We start from the raw sequence: 26239 nt of genomic DNA, 5'->3' as shown, positions 1-26239 counted from the left end.
CAGATTGTACTATGCCAAAAGAACTTTAACTTGTTCTCACTTGCTACCAGAAAAGATGAGAAAATGTTTAAAATCACGGGGAAAAATGCTAAATACCACTTCCATTTCAAGTGGGGACATGGTTAGGCTAAAAATACACGCATATTGAGTTGCTTAAGCTGATGCAGAAAAACATTTACCTTTGTTTTTTTAACAGAAAAATTTAATTGAAAATTATTTTTCGGTCTTAAAAATGAGGATACATTTTCAATAATTTCAGCCTTTTATGCAGGTCATAGCAAATTTTTTTAGAAAAGTACCTATTACTTTTCCTATCCATGGTACTTCATGATCCTGTGTGTAATTCATTTTCAGTGGATGTGAGATAAAAGGAGCTGGTTTTTCCTATGGTTAGGATAAGTGCTAAGATTTGAATTAGGATGTAATAATGAGCAAAGGAGGAGGGAAGGGCGCTAACATGAATGAAATGCCATGGGTGCCACCCTTTCTGCAGGGTGACTACCACATGGTATAGCATCTCATTTTACCAGCACTCCTAGTATGTTGGCCTGTTGTCACCACTTGATAGATGAATAAACTGGAACATAGAGTGCTTAAGTTCCTTGCTCCGGGTCACAACTAACCTAAGATCAAGATGTTATTGAAATCAAGGTGTGCCTGATGACACAGTTCATGTTCTTTGCTTCTTTCTTTCCTTGTGCTGCTGAAATACACCTCCCCCTTGTCTATTACACAGAAGACAGGGACAGATGTCTTTCAATAGGTATGCCCTGTGCCAATCCCAGACCAGTTGACTCAAAATCCCCTGGTATTTTGAAAACAATTCCAGGAATATGCCCTGAAGTGAAGTATCCTTCCACTTCAGAGCAACATCTGCATTGACAACTAAACTGCTTTTATTTTTTAAAGAAAGAATTATTAAACAGTGATTGAAGTAGAAGGGAAGAAATCCGAATGAATAGTTCTCTTTAACTTTATTATTTAATTATATAACAAGAAAGCTTTCTCGTTTTGGTTCAAATCTTGGAGCCTTCAGACTGGGAATTTTCAGATGTTTTCTTGAAACATGCTTAAAAGACACTAATCTTACGGTTTAGTTTCAAAATGACCTAGCAATTAATTCCTCTCATTTAAGTTCTTTTGGGGTTATTGTATCTCAGATATCTTAGATAAGATTAGGGAGGAAGAATACTTAGAACACTGGAGATAGTTGAGTAATCTTTTGAATAAAACACATAAATTGATTCGACCTGAGAACATAGTGAAAACACCTAATTTCATTTTTCTGGTTGAACATGCTTTTTTTTTTTTTTCTGGCTGCGTTGGGTCTTCGTTGCTGCTGCGCACGGGCTTTCTCTAATTGTGGTGAACGGGGGCTGCTCTTTGTTGCGATGTGCAGGCTTCTCATTGCGGTGGCTTCTCTTGTTGTGGAGCATGGGCTCTAGGGCGTGCAGGCTTCAGTAGTTGTGGCTTGCAGTCTCAGTAGTTGTGGCGCACGGGCTTAGTTGCTCCGCAGCATGTGGGATCTTCCCGGACCAGGGATCAAACTCATGTCCCCTGCATTGGCAGGCAGATTCTTAACCACTGCGCCACCAGCAAAGTCCCCAGGCTTTCTTCTTTAAATCAAAATCTTGTTTTCTTTTCATGTTGGGTTTTTTTTTTTAATAAGCTCATAAATGCTCTGAATTCTCACTAGTCATTACTGATCTTTTGTAAAACTGCTGGTATAAGCATTATAAATCACTTGGCTCATGAGTTTCAGACATTTTTGCTTTATAGTACACTCTTCAGTTTTATGGGTATTTATTTTTCTGCATAATATAGCAGCATATGCTGCAATTCAGTAATATTGCTCAGCAGTATTAGTGGAATTCAAACTAGAAATCACTTTCCTTTTGACAACTAGTATAATGAATTGGTTGACTATTGCCAAATTTGTGAAGGCAGAAAGATCCTTTTGTAATTTCAAAAATGAATTTGACATTTATGAGTTTTTTGGTACTGTTTCAAATACTGCTCACCAGCTATCTAAAATATATAGTGTAGGATTTATCTTTTCTCTAAGGTGCAGTTATTCTGCATAGGCTAATTTCTAGATTTCTTTGGGTTTTTCAGGAATCTTAAGGTGTGATATTGATACCACCATTTACTTTCAAGGTTACAAACATTAATCTAGCAAGGCATAGGGATTTGGTGCAACATGTGTGTATTAAACACCAACTGTTTTTACTCTATGCATGCTTGTTTCGCAAAGAATTTTAAATATAATACTGTAATCGCGAAATGGACTGTTTTCAAGATTTTCCTTCACCCTATCCTTGAAAGGGGGGAAAGACATCCTTGCTGTGCTGCAAAATGTCTCGTGGTCTCTTAAACAGCATTAACATCTTGTATGTGCTTCTTTACTAAATTCTTTGTTCTGGAATAAACGGAAAATAGGGCTTTCTTTGAAATGACTGGATATTCTGTCACTCTCCTCAAGCCTTCTTTCCTTCTGCTTTATAGTTCCCACAACAGCAGCCAGCACCCCTGACGCCGTTGACAAGTATCTCGAGACACCTGGAGATGAGAATGAACACGCCCATTTCCAGAAAGCCAAAGAGAGGCTCGAGGCCAAGCACCGCGAGAGGATGTCCCAGGTACATGTGACTTTCCATCCTTCAGTCATACAATACTGGGGAAATCTGGATTTGCCTCTGCCTCAGAGTCTCCCCAGGGGCCCTATGGTTGATGAATGCCTAGGGGTGGGTAAGGCTCTTTAATTTTATCCAGATCTTAAAGACATAACATTTTTAATTGTAAATGTTTGCTATAAGGGCACCGATTTGGGGCTTTTTGCATTCTCCTTGAACTTGCCACCTAGGAAAGACACAGGTATAGTAAATATAGTAAGATTTTATAAGCACAAATTAAGTTGTGTGTACACCTTTCTCGATGGTTTTGTCACTCTGTGTTTAGCGTAGTCCTGTAATGGTGTTGTAAATTAAAATCACTTAAAATGTTCGTTAGCAAAGATGAATATTTTTGTATGGAATACCAAATTATGAAAACTTTGAACCTAACATTTCTTACCGAGTTAATTCATAGGACTGTAGGAGCTTAAAACCAAAGTGAACCATAATGATCATTTTATCTAGTCCCATAAATGACAGATAATGCAATAAACTTTCAAGCGTTTAGCTTCCCACTCTAGAACAAAGCAGTATAAGTAACACAGAGAGGCATTTGGAACCCAAGCCTTTCTTGTTCCTAGTACAATGATCTTTTCACTACGTTGTGCAACAAACCCTGTTTTTTTTAATCATGTTCTTTATGAAACAAAAAATTGTTTCCAAAACAATTAATTTACATGTAATAATACCAACTACAATTTAAGTTATGCCTGCTACCAGGTGCTAGATGTTGTATTAGAGGTAGATAATACTGAGGATTTTAGTCCTTTGTCAGATTCAGATTCTTTTTTTTTTTTTAATGTGGGCCATTTTTAAAATCTTTATTACAATATTGCTTCTGTTTTGGTTTTTTGGCCCTGAGGTATGTGGGATCTTAGCTCCCCAACCAGGGATCAAACCCGCACCCACGGCATTGGAAGGCAAAGTCTTAACCACTGGACCGCCAGGGAAGTTCCCTTTCTCAGATTCTTTATTCATTCATTCAGTCATTCAACAAATACGTATCTATCACTTACTTGCCAATCACCGTTCCAACTCATAGTCTATACCCTGAAGAGTGAACATGAAGAAATAATAGGAAGAGTCAGATTTAAGGAAACATAAATGAGTGAATGAAGAAAGAAAAATAGGGTTTTTCTTTAGGAAAGATACACACAATATGTAATCACTGTTAAGGAATAGGACGACTATCAGCTGCCATACTTATTGCCACTGAAAAGACATCTTTTAAACTTAAATCCTGTCTCACTACTTGTTTCTGAAGCTCTCAGAACCTTGTTATTGCCCACAAAATCCATTTGTGGGACAATGAAGACCCCCAAAAAGAAAAATAATAAACACTGAACGCTCAGCTTGGCATTTCCAGTGCCTGCCCCCTCACCCAACCTCCTGCACCCCAAATCCAGTCATCTTACTTCCTCTCCCACCTCAACTGCTACCATCGTCATATGGGCAGCCTTAAACCACTCTGCTCAACGTATGCTAAACTCATCACGGGCTCTCTTTGCTCTCAGCATTGATCTCTGGAAAGGTGTCCCACTCTTCTTCACGCTGGTACATCTCAGCCATTCCTTACACTCACGTAGTCCTCAGAGTGAGACAAGCAGTCATTGCTCTTTTGCATTTAACTAAATATTTGCTCACCAGTTTTGTTCCTCCAGCTGGATTGTAAACGTTTAGTCCCTATACATTTATATAAGTACCTTCCTAACCTTGCATTTCTATCTTGAACCCACTTAGTCATTATTTTTTTAAAAAATACAGATTCTGAATTTTTTCCAGTATTTATTGGTCATTTTGAGCCTGTTAATAGCACTGATTTCAAATACTCTTTCAGATATTATAGATCTCTCCTAGAATAGTAACTTTATTGTAGCACACCTATTTAAGCCATGACTTAGTTCATATATGTTTTGATGGACTTTCTTCATCTTTTAGATACTACCTATATCTGAGATAATTTAAAGAATGTTATCCTGGAGCAGAGAATGTTGTCTCTTAGATTCCAGTGATCATAGGAGTATGAGATGCTAGAGATCAACATTTATCATCATAATCTATGGTACTGAATTCTGGAGACTGTTTGACTTTGAACTTGCCTGCCTCTTAAATCTCTCTGTATTAGTTGTCATTTTCTCTGCATGAAACAGCAAAGTCTTTGAAGATCCATTAATCCGGATGATACTGATACTTTCGTGCATGCAGTGGAAAATTGCTTTATAAGACTATATGGGGCCACTGTGAAGTCTAGATCCTGAGAATTTTTAATTTAAAAATTTCATCTTTTAAAATGATTTTTATTACAGTTTTTGTTATTATTTGTTTTCTTACAATGCAGAGAATTTGGGGGCTTTTGTTGTTGCTGGGGCTCATGATAACTCTGAACTTACAGATTTCTGTTGTTCTATGTTATGAATAGTATTTAGCAAATATAAGAAGGCGCACGATCATTTATTCCATATGATTTTAACAGTTTTACTATATCCTTAAAGTAAGGTTCTTCAAAATGGAAGTTGACCTTTCTCTACATTTATTATTTTTATGATAGAAGCATCAACATCTTAGGAATGGCCTTTTCTCCTGTCACCAAATATAAATAAACTTAGCTCACCTGTTGGATTTGCCATTTTATAATGGCTAATTGGACCACAGGGGACAAAAGCATGGTCTTTAGAGCCACAAAGATCTCGGTTTATATCCTTCCTTCTCCATTTTTTTCCTGCATAACTTTGAGCAGGTAACTTAACCTGATCCATAAAAATGGGGATGGCCAAGGCTAATCTCATGTGAGAAATCAATTAAACGAGAGAGATTTTGGAAAGCTCTTAACACTGGATCTGGTATTTAGCAGGTCAGGAGTGATGCACTCTATTATCAGTGGACCTCATTGGAAGCCATTGTTCAAAGGGAGATGTTGAGCCCACGGTGTGTATTTATCTTTGAGTAAGTAGGCCTAGTGTGATGGTGTAGGTGAATTGTTTTATTTGGAAGGATGGAGGATATTATTAAATTGCTCTGAAAATCAAAATTTTATTTCATTTCTACAGGAATGCTTATTTTCAATGCATTAGCTAAATAAATCTTAATTATTCCGTGGATTCCCCTGCTCAAAGCTGAAAGTTCTGAATATACAAAGGAAGATGGTAAAGATTTAAATGTAATGCAGGAAATCAGTTTTTCACATTCCAATAAGACATCTGACTTCTCTCTCAAACTAATTTTGAGATTCCTTACCTGAAGAATTTGTGGTAGAATACCGCCACTATGAACATTTTCGAAGCAGGAAATTCAAATATTTTTATTTCAAGGCTTATCTCATCTGTAAAGCAAAAGTAGTCTTCAGTAGCCCCCATCTCACAGGTGGTCTTCATTTACTCTTGGACCCACCAAAGCATCTGGGGCAATATGTTTCTTTTCCTTCTATATTCTGTTCTTGTTCATAGCAGTTGCACATTTCCCCCAATTTTGCTGTGCATGTGTTAGGTTATTTCTTATATGCTCTTCACTTGTAACAGAGAATTCATTCCATTCTTTTTTCTCCATAATTTCATGTAAACAACATGGGGAAGCTTGTACTTTATACAATGGATCGATGCTAACTGACAATGAAGTATCTCATTAAAAACTGACATGATGATGTGATGTGATATTCTCACAGAACTTCTCTGTCAGTAGTTATTTATGCCAAGCTTCAAGGATGTCTGAAAAAAATCAATTCCTTAGGAATAAATACCTGTAAATAACAGGCCCTTATAATACAGAAATCAGGGTTTTGTGTGCTTTGTATGTCCACAAAGTGTGCAAGTACACAGCTGTCAGCAAACCATTATTTTGCTTACTGGATCTTTCTGTTCTTTATATTACCTTGCTCAGGTATGAGCTACACTTAAACAAAAACTACTTGATCGTGAGTAGTACACTTGAAAAGGAAAAGGAAGCTGTAAGTGGCAAGAATCAAACATCGTTTCCTTTCAGCAGCATCCACAGCTGCAGACTTTTCCTCTTTGCATTCAGATCAGTGCGTGAACTTCTCTCAGAGAAATCCTGAGTGAACATCATGGATGAGAAGAGGAAGTCTTATTTTCCTACAAAACAGATTAGCCTGGTTACCAAATTAGTGTTACTTACCAAGAATACTTTTTGCTACATTCAGAACATTATAACGTGTACTGTCTTGGAATTTCTGGAGGAATTTAGAGTATTCTTTGCTGTTCGTGAGGCAAGTTGGCAAGCAAAATGTTCTAATTGCCCATCAGTTCTTCAGTGGGGTGGATCTTAGGATTTCTGACAACTGAAATCTTCTTTTAGTTCCTCTATTATATACTTCTTGGTACTGTGCTCATGGCATGTGTACACATGCATGCAGTTTTATATATGCTTTTTCCCCCTTCATACTGTTTGAATTTTTATAACTTGCTTTCACAAAAGACTAAAACCACCGTGTTCAATTTAATGTTGGAAGACCTTGTACAGGTAATATATGCCTTTTATGAATCGTTGACATTTGTGCACATCAAATAAAATGACTTTCAGCTATTTCTGAAGTAATAGAAAAGAAAAAAGACCAACTTTGTTTCAAAGGGCCACATAAAGGTGAACGTTTATGTTTACTGTACTGCTGTGATAGATTATATACATCTTAGTGGGAGGTCAAATATTATTGAGCTAGGAATGGAACGTGATCATTTTTTTCATGTTTAAAGTGTCAAATGTAGAAGAAAAAAAGAAAGCAGTGATCTAGCTCATTAAATCTATGTTTGAAAAAAGCACTGATGGTTTTAAATGATTGCCTCCTTTTGTAGGTCATGAGGGAGTGGGAAGAGGCAGAACGTCAAGCAAAGAACTTGCCTAAAGCTGATAAGAAAGCAGTGATCCAGGTAAACCCTGAGTCCGTCCTCCACCAGGCATCGCACCCTTGTTGATGTAGCGCCTGCACCTTTTCTTCAAGCATCTGCTGGAACCGCATGCATGATTGTTCATATTTCCCTCAACTTGGACTACTGCTAATCATTGTCTAATAATTCAGTTGCTTAAACCCTGCCTTACTTTTGCTCCCAATTAGCTCATTATAATTCCTTTCTTTAAAACTCAGATTGTTACTTAAAGTCTAACTTTTATCAATAATATATCTTTCTGGTTGCCATAATCTTCTGCTACTTCTTCCCCGTGGCAAATTTACATGATAATTTGAATTTTTGACTGGAACCCCTCTCAGAATTGCCTTCAGGAAACCATGAGGTTATCATGATCATTTTCTTAAAGTTCTTTGAGTAAGAGAGGACTTTCATAAATATGCATGTAATTTAGAGTTTCAAGAATATATACATTTATTCTACCTTACGGTTAGTCAAATCAGTTTTCAGTGACCATATAAAATAATGATTTACATTGAGAAATTAGGTCTGGGGATGAAAAGCAGGGAAATGGAGGGGAACCCATAAGACATGCTGAATTAGTCAATTAGTCAGTTGGAATGACTGAAGTCTTTGAATAAAACAGAGTATGATATCCCTTTTAAAAGACTTGAATTTGCTGCTCCATCCTATTTGTCCGGTTCCCGATTGTCACGTGCCTGTGTTTGTGATGGCAGCATTTCCAGGAAAAGGTGGAATCTTTGGAGCAGGAAGCAGCCAACGAGAGGCAGCAGTTGGTGGAGACGCACATGGCCAGAGTGGAAGCCATGCTCAATGACCGCCGCCGCCTGGCCCTGGAGAATTACATCACCGCTCTGCAGGCTGTGCCCCCTCGGGTAGGCTTCCCTTCACAGCTCAGGGCACAGCAGCCAGTAGGCATGGGGACACTGGGGACTGAAGGCCCTAAGAAAGAAATTGGGAGAAGTTTCTAAGAGCACCGTTATTCACAGGTTCAACCTCAGTCTGTTTTATCTTGAAGGTTAAAGGGTCACAGGGCAGCTGCCTCCATAGGACCATCTCTGCACAGTAGACACACCTTTCCACCGAAGAGTCAGACAGGCTTCCCGGGCACTCACAGTGCAAGACCTGATTTGAGTTGATATCCCTGGCTGGTGACAGTTCATGGTATATTTGAAGTCAGGGAACCACAAGAGCTGGAAGGAATTTAGATGTAACCTAGCCCAGCCCCCTTATGATGTAAATGAGATCTTTAAAAGCTGAGATTTGGCTGGGTTATAAGGATTTTTAGTGGAATAATAGGAACTAGAACTGAAATTTCCTGCTGAGAGCAGCAGCCATATTCTCTGGGGATAGGAGCCCTATTTGGTCATGACGTCCACAGCAAAGGGGTTTATTTGTGGTATTCAGGGATAAATGCCCAGAAAGGCTTACCAAGCACTGCAAGCAAAGGCTTCATGGGAGAGCTTACTTTGGATGTAAGGAACATTCTGAGCATGAGTGTGTGTACATCATGTCAGCTTGTTCTATCCATTACTGAGTGAGGAATATTGAAATCTCCAACTATAATTGTGGATTGGACTCTTTCTCATGTGATACCCTCAGATTTTGCTTTGCGTATTTTGAGGCTCTGTTCTTAGGTGCATAAACATTCAGTGTTGTTATGTCCTCTCTACCCCCCTTATCATTATCAAATGTCCTTCTTTATCCCTAGTAATATGTTTTGCTCTAAAATTACTGTGTCTGATATTAATTAAGCTACTCTAGCTTTCTTTTAATGTATCATAGTGTATCATTTTTCCATCCTTGTGTTTTTGTTTAACCTATTTGTTTATATTTGAAGTACATTTCTTGTAGGCAGCATATACTTGGGTCTTGCCCTTTAATTAAGAGGACCATTTAATGAAGTTATTGATATGATTATGCCTAAATCCATCATCATGCTATTTGTTTTCTAGTTGTCCCATCTGTTCCTTGTTCCCCCTTTTTTTTTTTGCTACCTTTTGGATTAATTGAATATATTTTATGATTCTATTTTGTGTCCTTTCTTGCCTTTTACCTTTAACTCTTTATTAATTATTTTAGTGTTTGCTTTAGTGTTTGTAGAAAACATCTTTAACTTTTCACAATGGTATTATACCAGTACAAATGATGTTATACCACTTCCCTTATATTACAAGAACCTTACAATAAGGTACTTCTATTTCCCGTTTCCTACTCTTTGGGCTGTTGTTGTCATACTTTTTCCATACTACATTATTGTTATTTTTTAAACAGTCAATTATCTTTTAAAGAGTTAAATAATAAGAAAAATATTTATTTACCTATATAGTTACCATTTCTGGTGTTCTTTGTTCCTTGTGTAGGTCCATCTGGAATCATTTTTCTTCTACCCAGAGGACTTCCTTTAAAATTTATTTTAATGCATTTAGATTCGTAAAGAATTCTTTTTGCTTGGGTATGCCTGACAATATCCTTATTTCACTTTTCCTTTAAAAGACATTTTTACTGGGATAGAATTCTGGGTTGAAGTTTTTCTTCAATTGCCTTAATGTTGATGCTCCATTGTCTTCTTATTTGCATTGTTTGCAACAAGAATACTTATATCATCCTTTTCTTTATGTCTCTTTAAGTAACATATCTTTTTTTATCTGGTTGCTTTTAGGGATTTTTCCTTTATCACTAGTTTTGAGCAATTTGATTATGATGTGTCCTGGTATATTTCAACCTGCCATTAACCCCCTCTGGCTATTTTTCATATCATACATTATAGTTTTCATGTCTAGAATTTTAATCTGGATTTTTGTATGTTTGTTTCATATTTTCCATATCTTTACTTAATTTTTGAACCTTTGGAATTTTTTTATTGGCTTTCCGGCATTGTGAAGTTCACCTTGTTGAGTGCTGGGTATTTTTGGATACCTATTACTATTCCTGAGCTTTGTTCTGTAATGCAGTGAATTACTTGGAAACAGATTAGTTATCAACCTGTGGCGAGTGATTCCTCAATCCTGAAGCAAGACCCTTCTGAGTAATCTACCATGAATGTTGAGTTTTTCCATCTGGATGATGGAAACAAGTACTATTTCTGACCCTGTGTGAACACCAGACACTGTTACCTCTAATCCTTTTGGGAGATTTTTTTCCCATGGCCTCATGTTTCTTTCATGTGCGTGCATTGATCATTAGTCAGCTGCATTCTCATAGGGCATCATCTCCAGGTTCTCTCTCTGAGCAACTCCTTCCTCTCCAGTATTTTTTCCTGTGACTGCCAGCAACCTCCGTCTCTTTAGACTCTCACCCCATATCTTCAGCTCTCTGGAATCTACCAGGCTCTGCCTGGGTTCCCACGCCTGGAGTCACAGCCTGGAAACTCAAGGCAGTAAGCTTGGGCAATTGTAGAGCTCACAATATTTGTTTCTTATTTCTCAGTGGTCTGTCCTTCACCTGGTGTCTAATATCTTACAGAAATATAGTCCTATATAGTTTGTCCATTCTTTGGTTGTTACTGGCAGCAGGGTAAATCTAGTTTCCACTGCTTATCTTGGCTGGAAGTGGCAGTCTGTGTGTACACTATGTAACTAAACCAAAAAACCACCCACTTGCACTGATTCTCCTCATCATTTTGATTTTTCTTTCTATACTAAGGTTCAGTGCAGAAAGCTCTGAGGAACCATAAGAGAGCTCTGGTACTCTTCCAGATAGCAAAATAGTATTGACCCTGTTTTACCAATGACGTCACTGAGACTGAGTGGCTAGTTCAGGGTGACACCACTAGTAATGGACAGGGTAGAGCTGTGAGTCACAGGTGACCACTGCAGGGCCTCCTACCAGACCAGGCTTCCTCTCGGAACAGAAAGCTTTTGAAAAAGAATATTCACATTAGCATTTTCATTTTCTCTTCAGAAAAAAATCTGTCCTGGCACTGTTCAGTAAAATTATGTTTATGTATCTGGAGAATGAGTTCCTTGGTTACTCTCTTTTTTTTGACAGGACTTTATTTTGGGGTGCGGGGCCATCAGCATCATTTGCCAGAGCAAGGCAGGGTGGTGGGGGTTGAGACCAGAATCTTAATAGCTGACATTTAGCGAAGCGTTCCAGCTAAAGGTCCGATTTCTGAAGTAAGATCTTTGCTAAATGGTCATTGATAGAGCTGAAAGTAAGATGAGGACTGAATGGAGTCTTCAACAAATGCACATTTCAGATCTTTCAGTTCAGTCCCATCAGCCATCACAGGAAAGACAGTGACAAGAATAATATTTGCCAAAGCTTCTTGTGTTATCAAAGGAGATAATTACAGATTTGGTCATAATCATGCTTGCCCTGAGTCAGTTGATCACTCTGTGTAGAATTAGACAACCTGTTTATTTGAAATAAAAATTAAAAATTGGATTAAGAAGAACTGTTTTACTGTCAAAAAATCAGATTGTTGTTGATTGATCCAAGGATTCATGTTGAATTCTTACCTAGAAATGCATAAAACTCTCCCATCTAATAAAAACTGGGACTGGGTAGTTACAGGCATGCAACCTTGGCATTACCTGCCATTTTTGTTAAGTTATTGTCTTTGTGGGTTTTATTTGAATTTTAATGTATAGCTTGACATGGCACTTAGCTCCACACTTCGGAAAATGCGAGAAAATTCTAAATCCCTTCTTGAGGGCTTTTATATATTGCTGTTGAAAGACATAAATCAGAAGCTTGCCAGTAACTCTCTGAGAAAGGTCATGTCTTGTGTTGGAGTCATAAATAAGTATTTCTGAAATCTCCCTCATACTTACACAGTGCCTGGAAAATACAAAATATTTACTCAGTGTGAGCTGAATATAAGAAAATGAATTAGTCAAGTGTTTTTTCTGTAGATTCTGTAGCTGATAATCACGTCAGAATAACTATCCCCTTAACCCTGACCACTTTTGCCAAATAGTCCCCAACTTCACAAACAGGAATCTGGAGCAACACGGATTGTTTATACAGTCTCTTTGAAGCTTAGGTTTAATCCATGCTTTCATTTTTTTTTTAAACCCAAGCTCGGAAGTATGACGTAATGATGTTTTTGTGCAGCTGGAATTCCTTGCTCTACCACGAATTTCATTTGTGAGTCCCTGTGTCTGTGTGTGCTTTACGTTCCAAATTTCCTTTTTGATTAATTACATTCCTACTGGCTGATACACTGAATGGCCAACCAAGAAGTGCATTGTTTGAATCATATTTAGAATTTTTATATACATATATACTTCACATATTACAGTTGTTAAAACAGTCTCTCCATGTCCGTCCATCCTCTTCCGCCCTCTCCCAACCCCCAGGAATAAAAAAATTAGAATGCAGTTGTGTCTTTGCACTAGGATAAACTCTTAATCTGTAGAGGGCTTGTAACTCTTCTAAGGACCAGCTCTTCAAAATTTTCACTTCTCTAGAAGATTCCTTGGAAAAATAAAGGAGTTACGCTTTTTTCTCCAGAAAAGTTAAAGTCTTCTCCAAAGTGGCATCACACATGGTTAAACTTCTATCACCCTTGGAGGCCTTCAAACTACTAAACATAAGTACTGCTTTAAACTAAATTATCATCACAAAACACAGGACTTTGGCTTCTTACTTTCACAGAGCTCAAATTGATGCAACTCATGAAATAATGAGTTCAATACTATCTGAGCCTTCCCTCCTGTAACTGGCAGGGTCTACTTCATAGATGGAGAAAAGATTATGATATTGCCTGACTGTTCAACATTCTGTGTAATCTGAAGAAAAACTAGACTTAAGTGGGATCCCATATAGATAAACCAAAGGCTGCATAGGAATTTCTGTTTAAAATAAACTTTCCATTGTAGGCTTAGGTCTGGAAAAACTTAGGAGCTGGAGTAAGAACTGAAATGTTTTAAAGATAAGAGACAAAAAGCCAAAGCTTTCTACGTAATTCTTGGATTTTTGGTGTCTTTACAGATACTCAGTCTAAATCTCCATTAGACAACATCCTAATTATTATCCTGACTTCAACAACTTTTAAGAATTTTCTATGTGAAAGAAAGAATTAAGAAACATTTTCACGTATGTCTGTGTGTCTGTGTGCCAGTAGTGTTGTTTTGGTTTTTTTCCAGTGTCTCATGAGATATCCTATCCATACTAAATTTGGATACTAAATACTGCATTGCAGCCATCTTATCCATACTAAAATTAATTTCATGCTTGTATCTGATGCTTCACACTCAGACTCTCAACATTTAATTGAGCAAAAAAATTGGGGGGCAGTTTCTTTAGCACCTGCACTCTTTCCTTCCTCATTTCTTTTCTTTTTTTTTTTCTAATTGAAGTATAGTTGACTTGCAGTATTATATTAGGTTAAGGTGTAAAACATAGTGATTCTATATTTTTATAGGTTGCATAGCATACAAAATTATTATATAATATTATTGACTATATTCCCCATGCTGTACATTACATCCCTGTGACATGTTTGTTTTACAACTAGAGGTTTCTACCTCTTAATCCCCTTCACCAATTTCACCCATTATTCCCCTCTTCCCCTGCTGGTGACCATCAGTTTGTTCTCTGTATCTGTGAGTCTGTTTCTGTTTTTTTATATTTGTTCATTTGTTTTATTTTTTGGATTCCCCATATAAGTGAAAACATACAGTATTTGTCTTTGTCTGATTTATTTCACTAATTATAATACTCTCCAGATTCATCCATGCTATTGCAAGTGTATACCACATCTTCTTTACACATTCATCTGGCAGTTGGCACTTAGGTTGCTTCTATATCTTGGCTATTGTAAATAAACCTGCTATGAACATTGGGGTGCATACATCTTTCCGAATTAGTGTCTTCATTCTCTTTGGGTAAATACCAAGGAATGGAATTGCTAGATTGTATGGTAGTTCTATTTTTAATTTTTTGAGGAATCTCCATGCTGCTTTCCATAATAGCTCTACCAATTTACACTCCCACCAACAGTATACTAGATTAGCTCAGCCAAATGTTAAATTTTCTTGAGATTCCTGAAAATGTCTTCATATAATTCTTTAGTAGAATTATTTGTGAGATTTACCATTAAGGAGCACGGTTTTTTCCCTAAATTGAGATTTTGCTCACTGCTGTTAGGTGTATTTTAACAGCAGGGCAATACGTGTTCAATAAAAAGTAGCAATCATTGGAGAAAATAAAGGACAGCAATTAGTTGGTATGCCGTGGCAGGCAAACTAGTGACAGCATGAGGAGGTACCAACTAAATCAGTCTTTAGCCAACATGAATGTTGGTGTAACTATATGTTTTATAACGTAAACAGAAACTGAGGTGCTAAACTTGACTGTTTTCATTTTTATATAATTGCTAACTGCCCTTCTCCCCGCAGTTCTTCATTTTCTGCTAATCACTTTTGGTCGCAAAAGAAATAGGAAGCATTGATAGAATATATGTAGATAATATATATCTCCAAGGTAAATATACTGCATATACACCTCAATATAATGGATGGTAAATAAATTAAAAATTATTTCCTAACATCTTAATATGTGAAGGCACTGAGGGAGATGAGTACTAAGAAATTTCAAACATCCTACCCTCAAGTTTTTTGGGTTTTTAAAATTTATTTATTTTATTTATTTTTGGCTGCCTTGGGTCTTCGTTGCTGCGCGTGGGCTTTCTCTAGTTGTGGTGAGCGGGGGCTACTCTTCTTTGCGGTGCTCGGGCTTCTCATTGAGGTGGCTTCTCTTGTTGCAGAGCACGGGCTCTAGGCACACGGGCTTCAGTAGTTGTGGCACACCCGCTCAGTAGTTGTGGCTCGCGGGCTCTAGAGCGCAGGCTCAGTAGTTGTGGTGCACAGGCTTAGTTGCTCCGTGGCATGTGGGATCTTCCTGGACCAGGGCTTGAAGCCGTGTCCCCTGCATTGGCAGGCGGATTCTTAACCACTGCGCCACCAGGGAAGCCCCCAAGTTTTGAATATAATCAAAATTTTGTAAAGCTGATCAGAATGTACTTAAAAGACTACTGGCTTGAAAATCATCTTTGAGAAATATAATTATCCTGTACCTTATATATTTATTATTCATTCATTCATCATTCATTTATTTTTAGTTGAGGTTTGTAAAAATTGGTGAGCACAAGGGGACTTGTTAACTTGAGAGCTTTTACGGGCAGACTCCGTATCAAATGGTGGGTGGAAAGACAAATGGGAGAATTCGCATTTATTAAACAAAGTCCTGTAAACTATGCTGTGTGGTTTGCATGCTATTCCAGAAAAGCCTCTCAGTATTACCTCTTACCTTGCTTTGAATCTTTACCAAGCTGAATAGACAGATCTTACTAAAGACCAGCAGGAAGTGTGTAATGAGAGACACTAGTGTTTTCTGTTTTTAATTGAATTAAGTTAAATAGAAAATGAAGACGTATGTAGGCAAGGCATCCTCTTGAAAGCTGTCCTGTGCCTCTGAGACCCTATTCCTCACTCAGATTCCCTCCACAGCAGAGCCCCACTTAGTCACTGTCTTCAGAGTCGAAATAGCTCTTCATCTGATGCTGTCAAACATACAGCACTGGGATGTCATATTTCGTTCTAGCAAAGGTTGCACATACATATTTATATGTCAGTATCTATTTTCATTCATTCTTGAAAATGAAAACCCATTATGAAAACATAAATATTTATTTTTTTTAGACAAATGCATAACACATTATTTAATAATCCAGTGGTTACTTAACTGTCTGGCGTTACAGATATCTGCCCTACAGAACAGATAGCAACAAGGGATCTTCCCCCTAGAAACATGTGTGTGTGCACACAAAATTACACATAGATTTCAAGGAGTTCACTCATTTTGTGCAGCTCGTCCACGGATCAGTTTAAAGATCCTAGGTTATGGGCTTCCCTGGTGGCGCAGTGGTTGAGAATCTGCCTGCCAATGCAGGGGACACGGGTTCAAGCCCTGGTCTGGGAAGATCCCACGTGCCACGGAGCAGCTGGGCCCGTGAGCCACAATTACTGAGCCTGCGCGTCTGGAGCCTGTGCTCCGTAACAAGAGAGGCCGCGATAGTGAGAGGCCCGCACACCACGATGAAGAGTGGCCCCCGCTTGCCGCAACTAGAGAAAGCCCTCGCACAGAAACGAAGACCCAACACAGTCATAAATAAATAAATAAATACTTTAAAAAAATAAATTAAATTGAAGTACTTAAAAGATGATTAACTAAAAAAAAAAATCCTAGGTTATATTTGGATTTTTGTAAGTGTAGGGGAGCAAAATTTGCCACCCCAAAAATGTGTCTCTGGCATGAGGATTAATTTAGGCTGATTATTTTTGAGGCCCAAAAGACTCAGGAAGAACCTTTGACCTTCCTTCCCCCTAACTGCCTAAAAGAATGTAGACAGAGGACCTGTTCCAGGGAAGGAGCTGTCACCATAGATCACTATAGTATGAGCTAGGTGTGTAGACAGGGAGGAAAATCTGTTGAAGTTCTCCTCTATGTCCCATTGTCTCTGCAAGGCCCAGCAGATGTTTGTTTACCAAACATTTGATTTTTTTCCCTTTCCATGTCAATTGCCTTCCTCCCCTTTGAAGTCCCAACCCACTACCCCCAACATCCTCTTTTGTCTTTAGCTGAAGATGGTATTTAAGGTGAGGGTTTCAGCCGTTTTGGTGAGTTACTCAATTTTCCTGCGTCTCTCCCATGTTATTCAACTTTCGTTTGATTTTTCTCCTCTTAATCTGTATCATCTCAATTTAATTCTTAGACCAGTCAGAAGGCTAGAGGAAAATTTCTTCTTTCCCGACATAAGCTTTATCTTGAATTTCCTTATATTGTTTCTAGTAGGTCAAGGCACTGTGGTTAGGTAGAGTATGAGAAGAGAGTGAAATTGAAAGAAATATAAATGTGCATATCTTTGAACATGGTGTAGCCACTTAGGGGATTTGTGAAGCAAAAATGCCAAACTCTAAGTATGAATATACAAAATTGAAGCATATTGTAATTCTCTCTTAAGAAGTCAAGAGTATGGCATGGTTGGCATTTGTCAGATGATCAGACCATTTGACAAATCTTTCTGAAGGTCTGTGGTAAACACAGACATCTTTTGTTTACGATTTCTTCCTCAACTCTGTGGGCTTTGCCGTCTGGGTTGCGTTAATAATCCTGTTCATCATTGAGGGGTTCTGCATGTTTCACTGCGTGACTAAACGAGAGTTGAAGACATACAAGTCCAAACACCTTCTGGCGCTTCTTTGCTCGCAGGTCAGCAGATCCAAGCTCTGTATCCAATGGATGCTAAGCTGGTCCAAAAGCATAAATCATGGGGTTTAGGCCAGATCCTAAATTTCAGTTGTGTATGCTGTCTTCACTAATGTATAGCTGGGGTCTGTGTAACTGAAGGAAGAAACGTTTCCTCTGCACTTAGTACTCTGACACCAAATATGTGTGGGGTTTTCCCTCACATAAAATAATTCTGACACTAACTACCTGTAGTTAGCATAGATCGCCACGGGTTAAGGTTTCAGTCCCACAAGGCTGCCTCACTTCAGAAGCCAGTCGCAAAATCCTAGATTTTCACCTTGTATTTCTGATGGACCAGCTATAAATCGGGGGTCCTCATGACCTGCTCCTCAGGTTTGATAATTCACTAGAACAACTCAGAATAAGTGCTTTATTTACTGTTAGCAATGTATTATAAAGGATAGAACTCAGTAAGAGCCAGATGGAAAAGACTGTAGGGCATGGTATGGGGGAAGGGGTGTGCAGCTTGCATGCCCTCTCCAGCCATGGTACCCTTCTGGCATCCCAATGTGTTCTCCAGCTGGAAAGCTCTCTGAATTCCATTGCTTAGGGGTTTTCTTGGGAAGGTTCCATTAAGTAGCCATGAAGGATTAAATCATTGGCTATTGGTGATTCAACTCAGTCTCCAGCCCCTCTCCCTTCCCTGGAGATCAGAAAACGGGGCTGAAAGCTCTAACCCTCTAATCATTCGGTTGGTTCTCTTGTGTCTGGAGCTAAGGACTAAGACCAAATATTGGTTCCTCTAGCAACCAATTCCCATCCTCCAAGAGTCACCTCGTTAACATACGAAAAGATACTCTTATCTCTCCAAGGGTCTAATAAGCTCTTGTGTCTGGAACCAAGGACCTAAGACCAAATATCATGACAAAAGATGCTCCTGCCACCAAATTTTATAACAGTTTTAGGAGCTCTGTGTCAGGAACTGGGGGCAGAGACCAAACATGTATTTCTTATGTCACGGTAACCAAAATAAATTATTGCTGAGAACTAGCAAAATATCCCAGAAACAAACTAAAACCTACCAGATTTGACAAACTGTCCAAAGGTCCCTAATTTGGGAGCGACAGGATTAAAACCACCCTTATTTTCCATATTTTATTGTACAGTATAAACACCTTTTTTTTTTTTTAAGTGGGAATTATTTATTTATTTATTTTTGGCTGTGTTGGGTCTTCATTTCTGTGCGAGGGCTTTCTCTAGTTGTGGCAAACAGGGGGGCCACTCTTCATCGCGGTGCGCGGGCCTCTCACTATCGCGGCCTCTCTTGTTGCAGAGCACAGGCTCCAGACGCGCAGGCTCAGTAATTGTGGCTCACGGGCCCAGTTGCTCCGCGGCATGTGGGATCTTCCCAGACCAGGGCTCGAACCCGCATCCCCTGCATTGGCAGGCAGATTCTCAACCACTGTGCCACCAGGGAAGCCCTAAACACCTATTTTTAATTCCCAAGTTTGCCATCTTATAATTTGGAACAAGTGACTTAATGAGAAGGATTCTTCCTCCTCTATTTGCAAATTGGGGTTAATCATTCTACTTTTTTGTAATTAACATTGTCTAGCTTTTTGTTAGCCATGACTAGAAAAACAAAAGGATTAATCGAAGGTTGAGATGAGACTGTGAAGTAGAAAGATATCTTCCTCCCTGAGAAGAGAACGATTGTTAGGACAGACTATGTGGAGGCTTTGGTGCCTTGTCCCTATTAGGAAGTCATCTGCCTCCTTGTGGAGGAAGGATGGGATGGGAGATGGCTTTGCCTGTGTACTGCTGTGCTGTGTTACAGCACAAGCCAGAGCCAAATAGTAATCTGGATATGCTGGGAAGGGATGTGTCTAATGCCTCCATATTACCAAAACTGAGGAACACTGAATGGAGCCGGGCATGAGAATCTACTCCCATATCCTCTGTGGCTTCTTCAAGACTTCTGTGTTCAACCTGACATAGAATTGTCATTTGCCTTCTTACACTCATGTCAAACTATTACAAAAATCATTTATGTGCTCTTCTGAAGAAAGGAATATGCATGAATTTTGCAGTGGACTTTAAAAATTTAGCTCAACTCCTAGCTTTCAACCTTTGTGATCAAAGGTTCCCATGGAAGCTTCCCCAAATGGTTTTTTTTTTCAGATTTTTCTTGCCACAGTGAGAGTGCATGTGAAACGCTGAGGAAGGTCTACCGTGGCAAAATAAACCCATCCGAGAGACCATCTCAAGCCGAAAGAGGTTTAATTCTCTTAAGGGAGTTTTTTAAACCTGCACACAGAGATTTTGTACATTGTACATTTATGTGCTCAAGATATCTCAGAATCCAAGATGTAGAACTGTGAAAATAATGGCCCTGAACCTACTTATGAAAACAGGAGAGAATTGCATTTTCTTGGTAGGTGATTAACTTCCCAAGTCACAGGGTTGGAAACCACTAGGGTGCAATTTAATGCTTCAGGAAAGGGTTTTCTGAATATGTCCCTTGTGAACTAGAAAGGTTAGGGTGCTTCCCATAAAGTGACTCATTTACTTCCTTCTTCTTGGCAAGATTATGCTTAGGGCTTTTAAAGGCTCTTGACAGATCATTCCCTCCCATCAGGAGATGGTTTCAGGCACAAGTGTCTGTTATGATAAGATGCCAGATTTCTACATCAAGCATAACGCTGCAAAGAGGCAGGGTGGAGCGGAACAATCATGTTTTAATATACCACAGTTCCAAGTGAACTGTGGAATAGAAAGCTACCCACTCAGACGTGATGGGCATTGAGTCAGTCAAATATGTCTGATTGATCCAAAGTCCATGGACACCAAATTTATGAAATTGCATAAAAGAACCAAGTGAAAAAGACAATACATCTGAGAAGTGGGAACATTAATTTCTTAAAGTTACCTATTAGAGGGAAAGGCTGTGAAATTTCTTTAAAAATTCCATGCATCAGCCTGACATCAAAACCCAAGCCACAAGAAGACAAACTATAACATCTTTTGAAATTAAGGATATGAATCTTGTGGACACTGGGGTTTGAACATTCTGTAGAGCCTATGAAATATTTTCTGGGAAGAGTTCCCCCATTAAACCAGCTCCCTAAAGGACCCCAACACACTGGGTGGATAGATCAATATGTACCAAAAAATTGGGAATGCATCTCTTCTTGGTTGAGAGATGGTTATTTTCAACTCAGATGCCGTGAAGGATGTATTTTTGCCACTGGAACTACTTGTGCAAGTTATATTTAGCTCTAGGTTATTCATTAATTTAATTAACATTTTTTGACAACCAAATTATGCCAGGAACTGAGCCAGGAGCTAGCGATATGTTACACTCTTGTTCCAAGAGAGGGAAGTGGTTAATGTTCCAAAATGTAAGTCTTCTATTTTCAGGTTAAGTATAATACATTTTAGAAGGGCCTACTCTTAATCCTTTACGAGATTTCTTTTTGAAATGATTTTTTTTTAATGCAGTGTGATTGTGAAGTGAATTTAATGTGTACTGAAAAGTGCTACATCTGATGCAAATAGGTACTTCGTAATTACGGGCTAAACACTCAGAAACAATAATGACAATAAAAAAAGGATTGGATATAATTAGTCCCCCTGGGGCAGATCTTTTCCTTTTATTATCTCTGTTCTTTGCTATAAATTTTAACAATAAGATTAGCCATTCAATGGCAATATAACCAGATTTCAGTATTAATGCATAGAATATTGTGAAATGAGGGGAATTTGGCAGAAAAACATGTTATTACTAGTTACAGAAAATGTTAAAGACTTGAGAAAGGTTGAAATTATATGCATAGAGGTTAAAATGTTTCTTAATCTCTGCTTACCGTCAATATCCTTACAATGAGCCACTGAATTCTTAAGCTTGTTTTTCTAATCACCTGAATAATCCTGTCTTAAATGTAAGGATCATGACTGATAGAATAGCAGTTACTTTAAGGGAATATATTTCTATAGAGATACCAGGTATTTTTTCCTATCATTTCTATATGAATGTTCTGAGTTTTTAATTACAATTTTAAGAAATTCATCTTTGTCCTAACATAATGAAATAAAATTCCCGAAACAATGGAGGTTCCCTGTTATTCTGTGATACGTGAAATAGCTCTAGAAATAGTTTTAAGCCTTGGAAATTCTGCGTTCTGGCTAAAAATTGTAAAGACAGTTATTTCTGTATTTGAATGAAACACGCATGAATCACATGTCAAAGGCAGAACTCTTTTTTTTTTTTTTTACACTAAAGCAAATGAATATACAAAAGTACAAAGGAACGTTATCTATTTTTCTTTCTTAACTAAAATAGCATTTGTTTATGAGGTATCGTCTGCCATTTTATTTGACATGATTTATCTGACTACTCCAACATAAAAACTAATCTGATTTTTATATTTTTCATTTCTAAGCATGATCGTTAGAAATATGTTTACATGAATAAATCAACCAAACAGAACCTTGTAATTCATTTAATGAGGGACGTCAGAGTGTCTTTCTGAATGTCTTCCTGAATTCTCGTGTCCCGAGGTGTAGGCAGCGGGAAGGAAAGGCTGGTGTATGTATAGATGCACACGCAGTGTGTATCTGAGCTCACATAAACAGTGATGAGGTCATGGCTTACACTGGGCTCTTAGGGCTCGTTATCCTACAGGAGCTTTGTTCCCCAGCAGAGAGAGGCCTGGGCCATCACGGGAGCCTGGTGTGCTACTCTTTCATCGTCAAGCTCTAGGGATTTGGGGGGGAAAGTTTGGAATATATTTCTGAATATACTTCTGAAACATGTAATGTCGGTATTAAAGGAGATAAGCAATTGTCAACATGCGAACACATTCAGCATTTAATTATCCGTCTTAGTAGAAGATAAGGATGGGTTTAGAACTAGAATCCATGAATGTCACAAAAGCCTAACTTTTTATTAATACCTATAATCTTTTTCCAGTAATCCTGAACAGATTGACAGAGGACCTTCCTATCTTGCTATTTCTCCTCCCTACATCCGAGGCATTAGCTAAAGCACAGCGGAATGCCAAAAACCAAGGACAGTATTTCCAAGATTGAACAAATCTGGATGATTTTCAGCACAATTAAAAGAGCGGATATTAGCGTGTCCCAAAATAATATTATCTGAGCTTATAAAAACTAGAAATACAGGCAAGGACTTCTAGAACAGGCTCTCAGTTCTAACTATTCAGCGATTTCTTTCAGTTTCCAGTTCTATAGGTTACTTTGTGGAACATGTCTTTGGTGTGGTCCATTTTAGAGTTTCCTTGGAAGGCAGGGTCACATAGTGATCAGGAGAACGGGCTGCGAAGCCAGTGTTGGGCTACCTGTTCTCGCTGTACACCTGACTAGCCCTGTAACTAAATGGAACCAGCTTCATAGTCCTAAACCCCCTTTGTGCCTTGTTCGCTTCATCAATGCAGTGGGGCAAGCAGCTGTACCTCTGTCACAGGGTTGATAGGAAGATTTAATGAGTTACTATGAATAAAGCACTTGAAACACCGTCTCATTCATATAAGCAGTCAATAAGTGCTGAACTGTTATTGCTTAGAAGAAAGGGAAAGGGGGAGGGGACGGAGGTAGGGACTGAGTAGAAGAAATAAGCGTGTACTGAGTAGCAGCTGTGGATGCAGCATTGTGTGGGAAACTAACACACAACGTTTTTAATTCCCACATACACTGTATGAAAGATCGTTATCTGAATGGTACCGATGAGGAAGATGAGGCTTAGATATTTTGTGACTCGTGTTTATTTTTAAATTAATGTTAACATTAATAATAGCAAGTGGCAATCGATACTGTTTGTGGTGATAGTAGAAAAAAGTGGTGGGGAGAGACCCAAGTGTCAGTTGGCAGAATTCAGCTTAGAGCAGCAATGCCAAGGCCAGTTTGGGGCAGTTATATCCTAGTGCCCATGCTTGGAGGTGACGGTCCTCTGAGGACAACATGCCTTGTAGAAACATTTATAGGTGACTAACTACAAAAAAAAAAAAAAAAGAAGAAGAAAAGAAAGTTATGATGAAGAACAATCTTTATGTTCAATTGAAGTATTGTTTCTTATTTGAGCTCTTAAAGAAAAAAAATTCCATTTTTTTTTTAAAACAACAAAGCCTTTTCAAGAGGAAGGAAATGAAATAGAGCACCTGAGAAAGCACATTCAGACAGTCGGCTGGGACACCTTTGATGAATGCAATTAGTTGCAGTCTCCAATTTTGGAAGCATAATTGCAGTAGAACTAGAGGGACTTTTTTAGGACTTGGTGTTGAATAAGGAACAAGCATGTATGTAATATCTTGATTGCACAGTCCTGCATATAAAATATCCATTGCATTCAACAATACTCGGCCTTTGATTTCTGACCCCAAAATCAGCTTTTTAAATATATATATTTAAAACCTATTGTCTTTTAAATATGTATATTATCGATGAAGTTTGTCAGTTTTTATCTCTTTTACTACTTTTCACCTTTTCAGATTTAAAAGGCCATTCCCTGATTTGTAGGGTCAACCAGATTTCAGAGTACCAATGAAAATTATAATGATGTGCTGCCCAAAACTGTTTCAAGCTGTGATGTCTGCCTATTTTGGAGATTATGGAGAAGCACATTAGGATAAAAGGATAAAAGAAATAAATAAGGTAGATGATAAAAGAAAGAAATAAGGCAGATGAACTCAGGCTTACTTTCTTTTCATTGTATTTCTTTGTTTTTCTTAAGTATAGGAATGTGGCCTGTGGAAGGTATAGTACAGAGCACCCTCTCTGAGTCAGGCACTGTATATTGTGTGATTCCTGATAAAGAAAGACAAAATCTAGCCCTTAAGAATCTCACAGTTGAAGAGAGCAGTCAGAAATGCAATAATGGGGGTTTGCATAGCATTTCATGGGGGCACAGAGAAAGGGTACCACCTCTACCTGGCATGTCAGGGAGGTGGCCCTAAGTTAAGCAACAGGAGAAGGGGAGGCACGTTCCATAAAGTATTGGAAAACACACACACCATCTCTGTGAATAAATTCTCTACCTTCCAACTGGTTTTCAAGGTGCCCATGACTCACAGGTTAATAATAACTAGATAGACTCAAATGGCCAAAATTCTATTTCTGATATGTACTTGCATAGGTAATTTTTCTTTGTTTGTTTTAATGAAGAAGAAACATGTATCTTTGGAAATCATTTTTAAAAATCACATAGTAGAATGCATGTAGCAAGAGAATTGTTAAAGATAGAGAAAGCAGACCTTGTCCCTTTTTTTTATGAGGATGAATGCTTTCAAGTAAGACTGGAATAAAAATGAAATGGAATCAATTAGAAAAAAAATAGAAACACTTAAGAAGAAACTTAATTGTTGCTGAAAGAATTAGAATCTGATGGCGTGGAAAGGATTTAATTAAACTCCAAAGTAAAATAGTACATTGGCCTTTCTCCCAGAAAAATATGATGTCTCTTAGAGCTTATCAGCTATTTCTTGGCCTGCAAATTAGTAGTGGTTATCTATTATTTTTCTCATTTTGATTATTACATGCTACTGATGGTGGGATTATTTGTGCAACAGTTACTGCTGAGACAACAATTAAGACTGTGCAGATAGAATTGTAGTCTCATATGCCCCTGTATATTTGGGTGGGAAAATGGAAAGTACCTAACTTAAATCTGACAGATCCAAAATCAACTCTCCTTCAATAGCAGAAGGCACTATTTTAAAAGAAAATGTTAACAAGGATAGCCATCATCATATGTGTCAAATGCTAAGTGCTGTTACAGAATTGAAAAGTGACCAATCAAGTAAGAATTACCTAGTAAGAAGGGAATGGAGAATTGCAAAAACGTGACTCACAGTGCTTTCACATCATGAATGAATTAGCGGGACCTCTGACCCAAAGCCATTGGAAGAAGCAATATTTTGGACAAACCTGAACTTTTTTTTTCCCCTACAGCCTCGTCATGTGTTCAACATGCTAAAGAAGTATGTCCGTGCCGAACAGAAAGATAGACAGCATACCTTAAAGCATTTTGAACATGTTCGCATGGTGGATCCAAAGAAAGCTGCTCAGATCCGGTCCCAGGTAAGCACAGAATGTGGTAATCATGCAACTTGGACAATTCAGTGTTCTTGCCCTTTGAGTTGGATCTTTAGGTATTCCCAGAATAGCCATGGGTGTTGGACCTCTATAGCAAGAGTTCTTTAATACCTGGTAAATTCTAAAGGCTTGTCCTAGGGCAACATGTGGTTTGGCACTTTCTGAGTTATGAAAATAACAAAGAATATAAAAATCTTGAGTGTCTACTGCTACTGATTCTTAAGGAACCATCAAACTCTGATGACTAAAATGAAAACAAAATTGTATAAACCAAAACCACTAAAATTTGGTTCAACTAAATTATAGAAGACAATCATAAACTCCATTTCTACTGTAATGCTTGGAGATAATGCGAGACTAAATGAAGCTTGGTAGTGATAAGTT

The 26239-nt window shown here is 38.2% G+C and overlaps 1 protein-coding gene across 7 annotated transcripts in view; it reads left to right on the top strand.

Annotated features, from left to right (window-relative positions):
• The window catches only part of APP (amyloid beta precursor protein), a 277465-nt gene that overhangs the window by 185524 nt on the left and 65702 nt on the right, over positions 1–26239 (top strand). For all 7 annotated transcript variants that reach the window (XM_057545417.1, XM_057545416.1, XM_057545415.1 and 4 more), the window contains 4 exons: positions 2506–2639; positions 7475–7549; positions 8263–8421; positions 25712–25840. In XM_057545417.1, the coding sequence (XP_057401400.1) occupies positions 2506–2639; positions 7475–7549; positions 8263–8421; positions 25712–25840 (497 nt within the window). The remainder of the gene's footprint in view (positions 1–2505; positions 2640–7474; positions 7550–8262; positions 8422–25711; positions 25841–26239) is intronic.

This window comes from Balaenoptera acutorostrata, chromosome 4, assembly GCF_949987535.1.
Source record: "Balaenoptera acutorostrata chromosome 4, mBalAcu1.1, whole genome shotgun sequence".
Classification (NCBI taxonomy): domain Eukaryota; kingdom Metazoa; phylum Chordata; class Mammalia; order Artiodactyla; family Balaenopteridae; genus Balaenoptera; species Balaenoptera acutorostrata.
The sequence above is the reverse complement of the archived record's forward strand: the minus strand, read 5'-3'. Positions and strand labels throughout refer to the sequence as shown.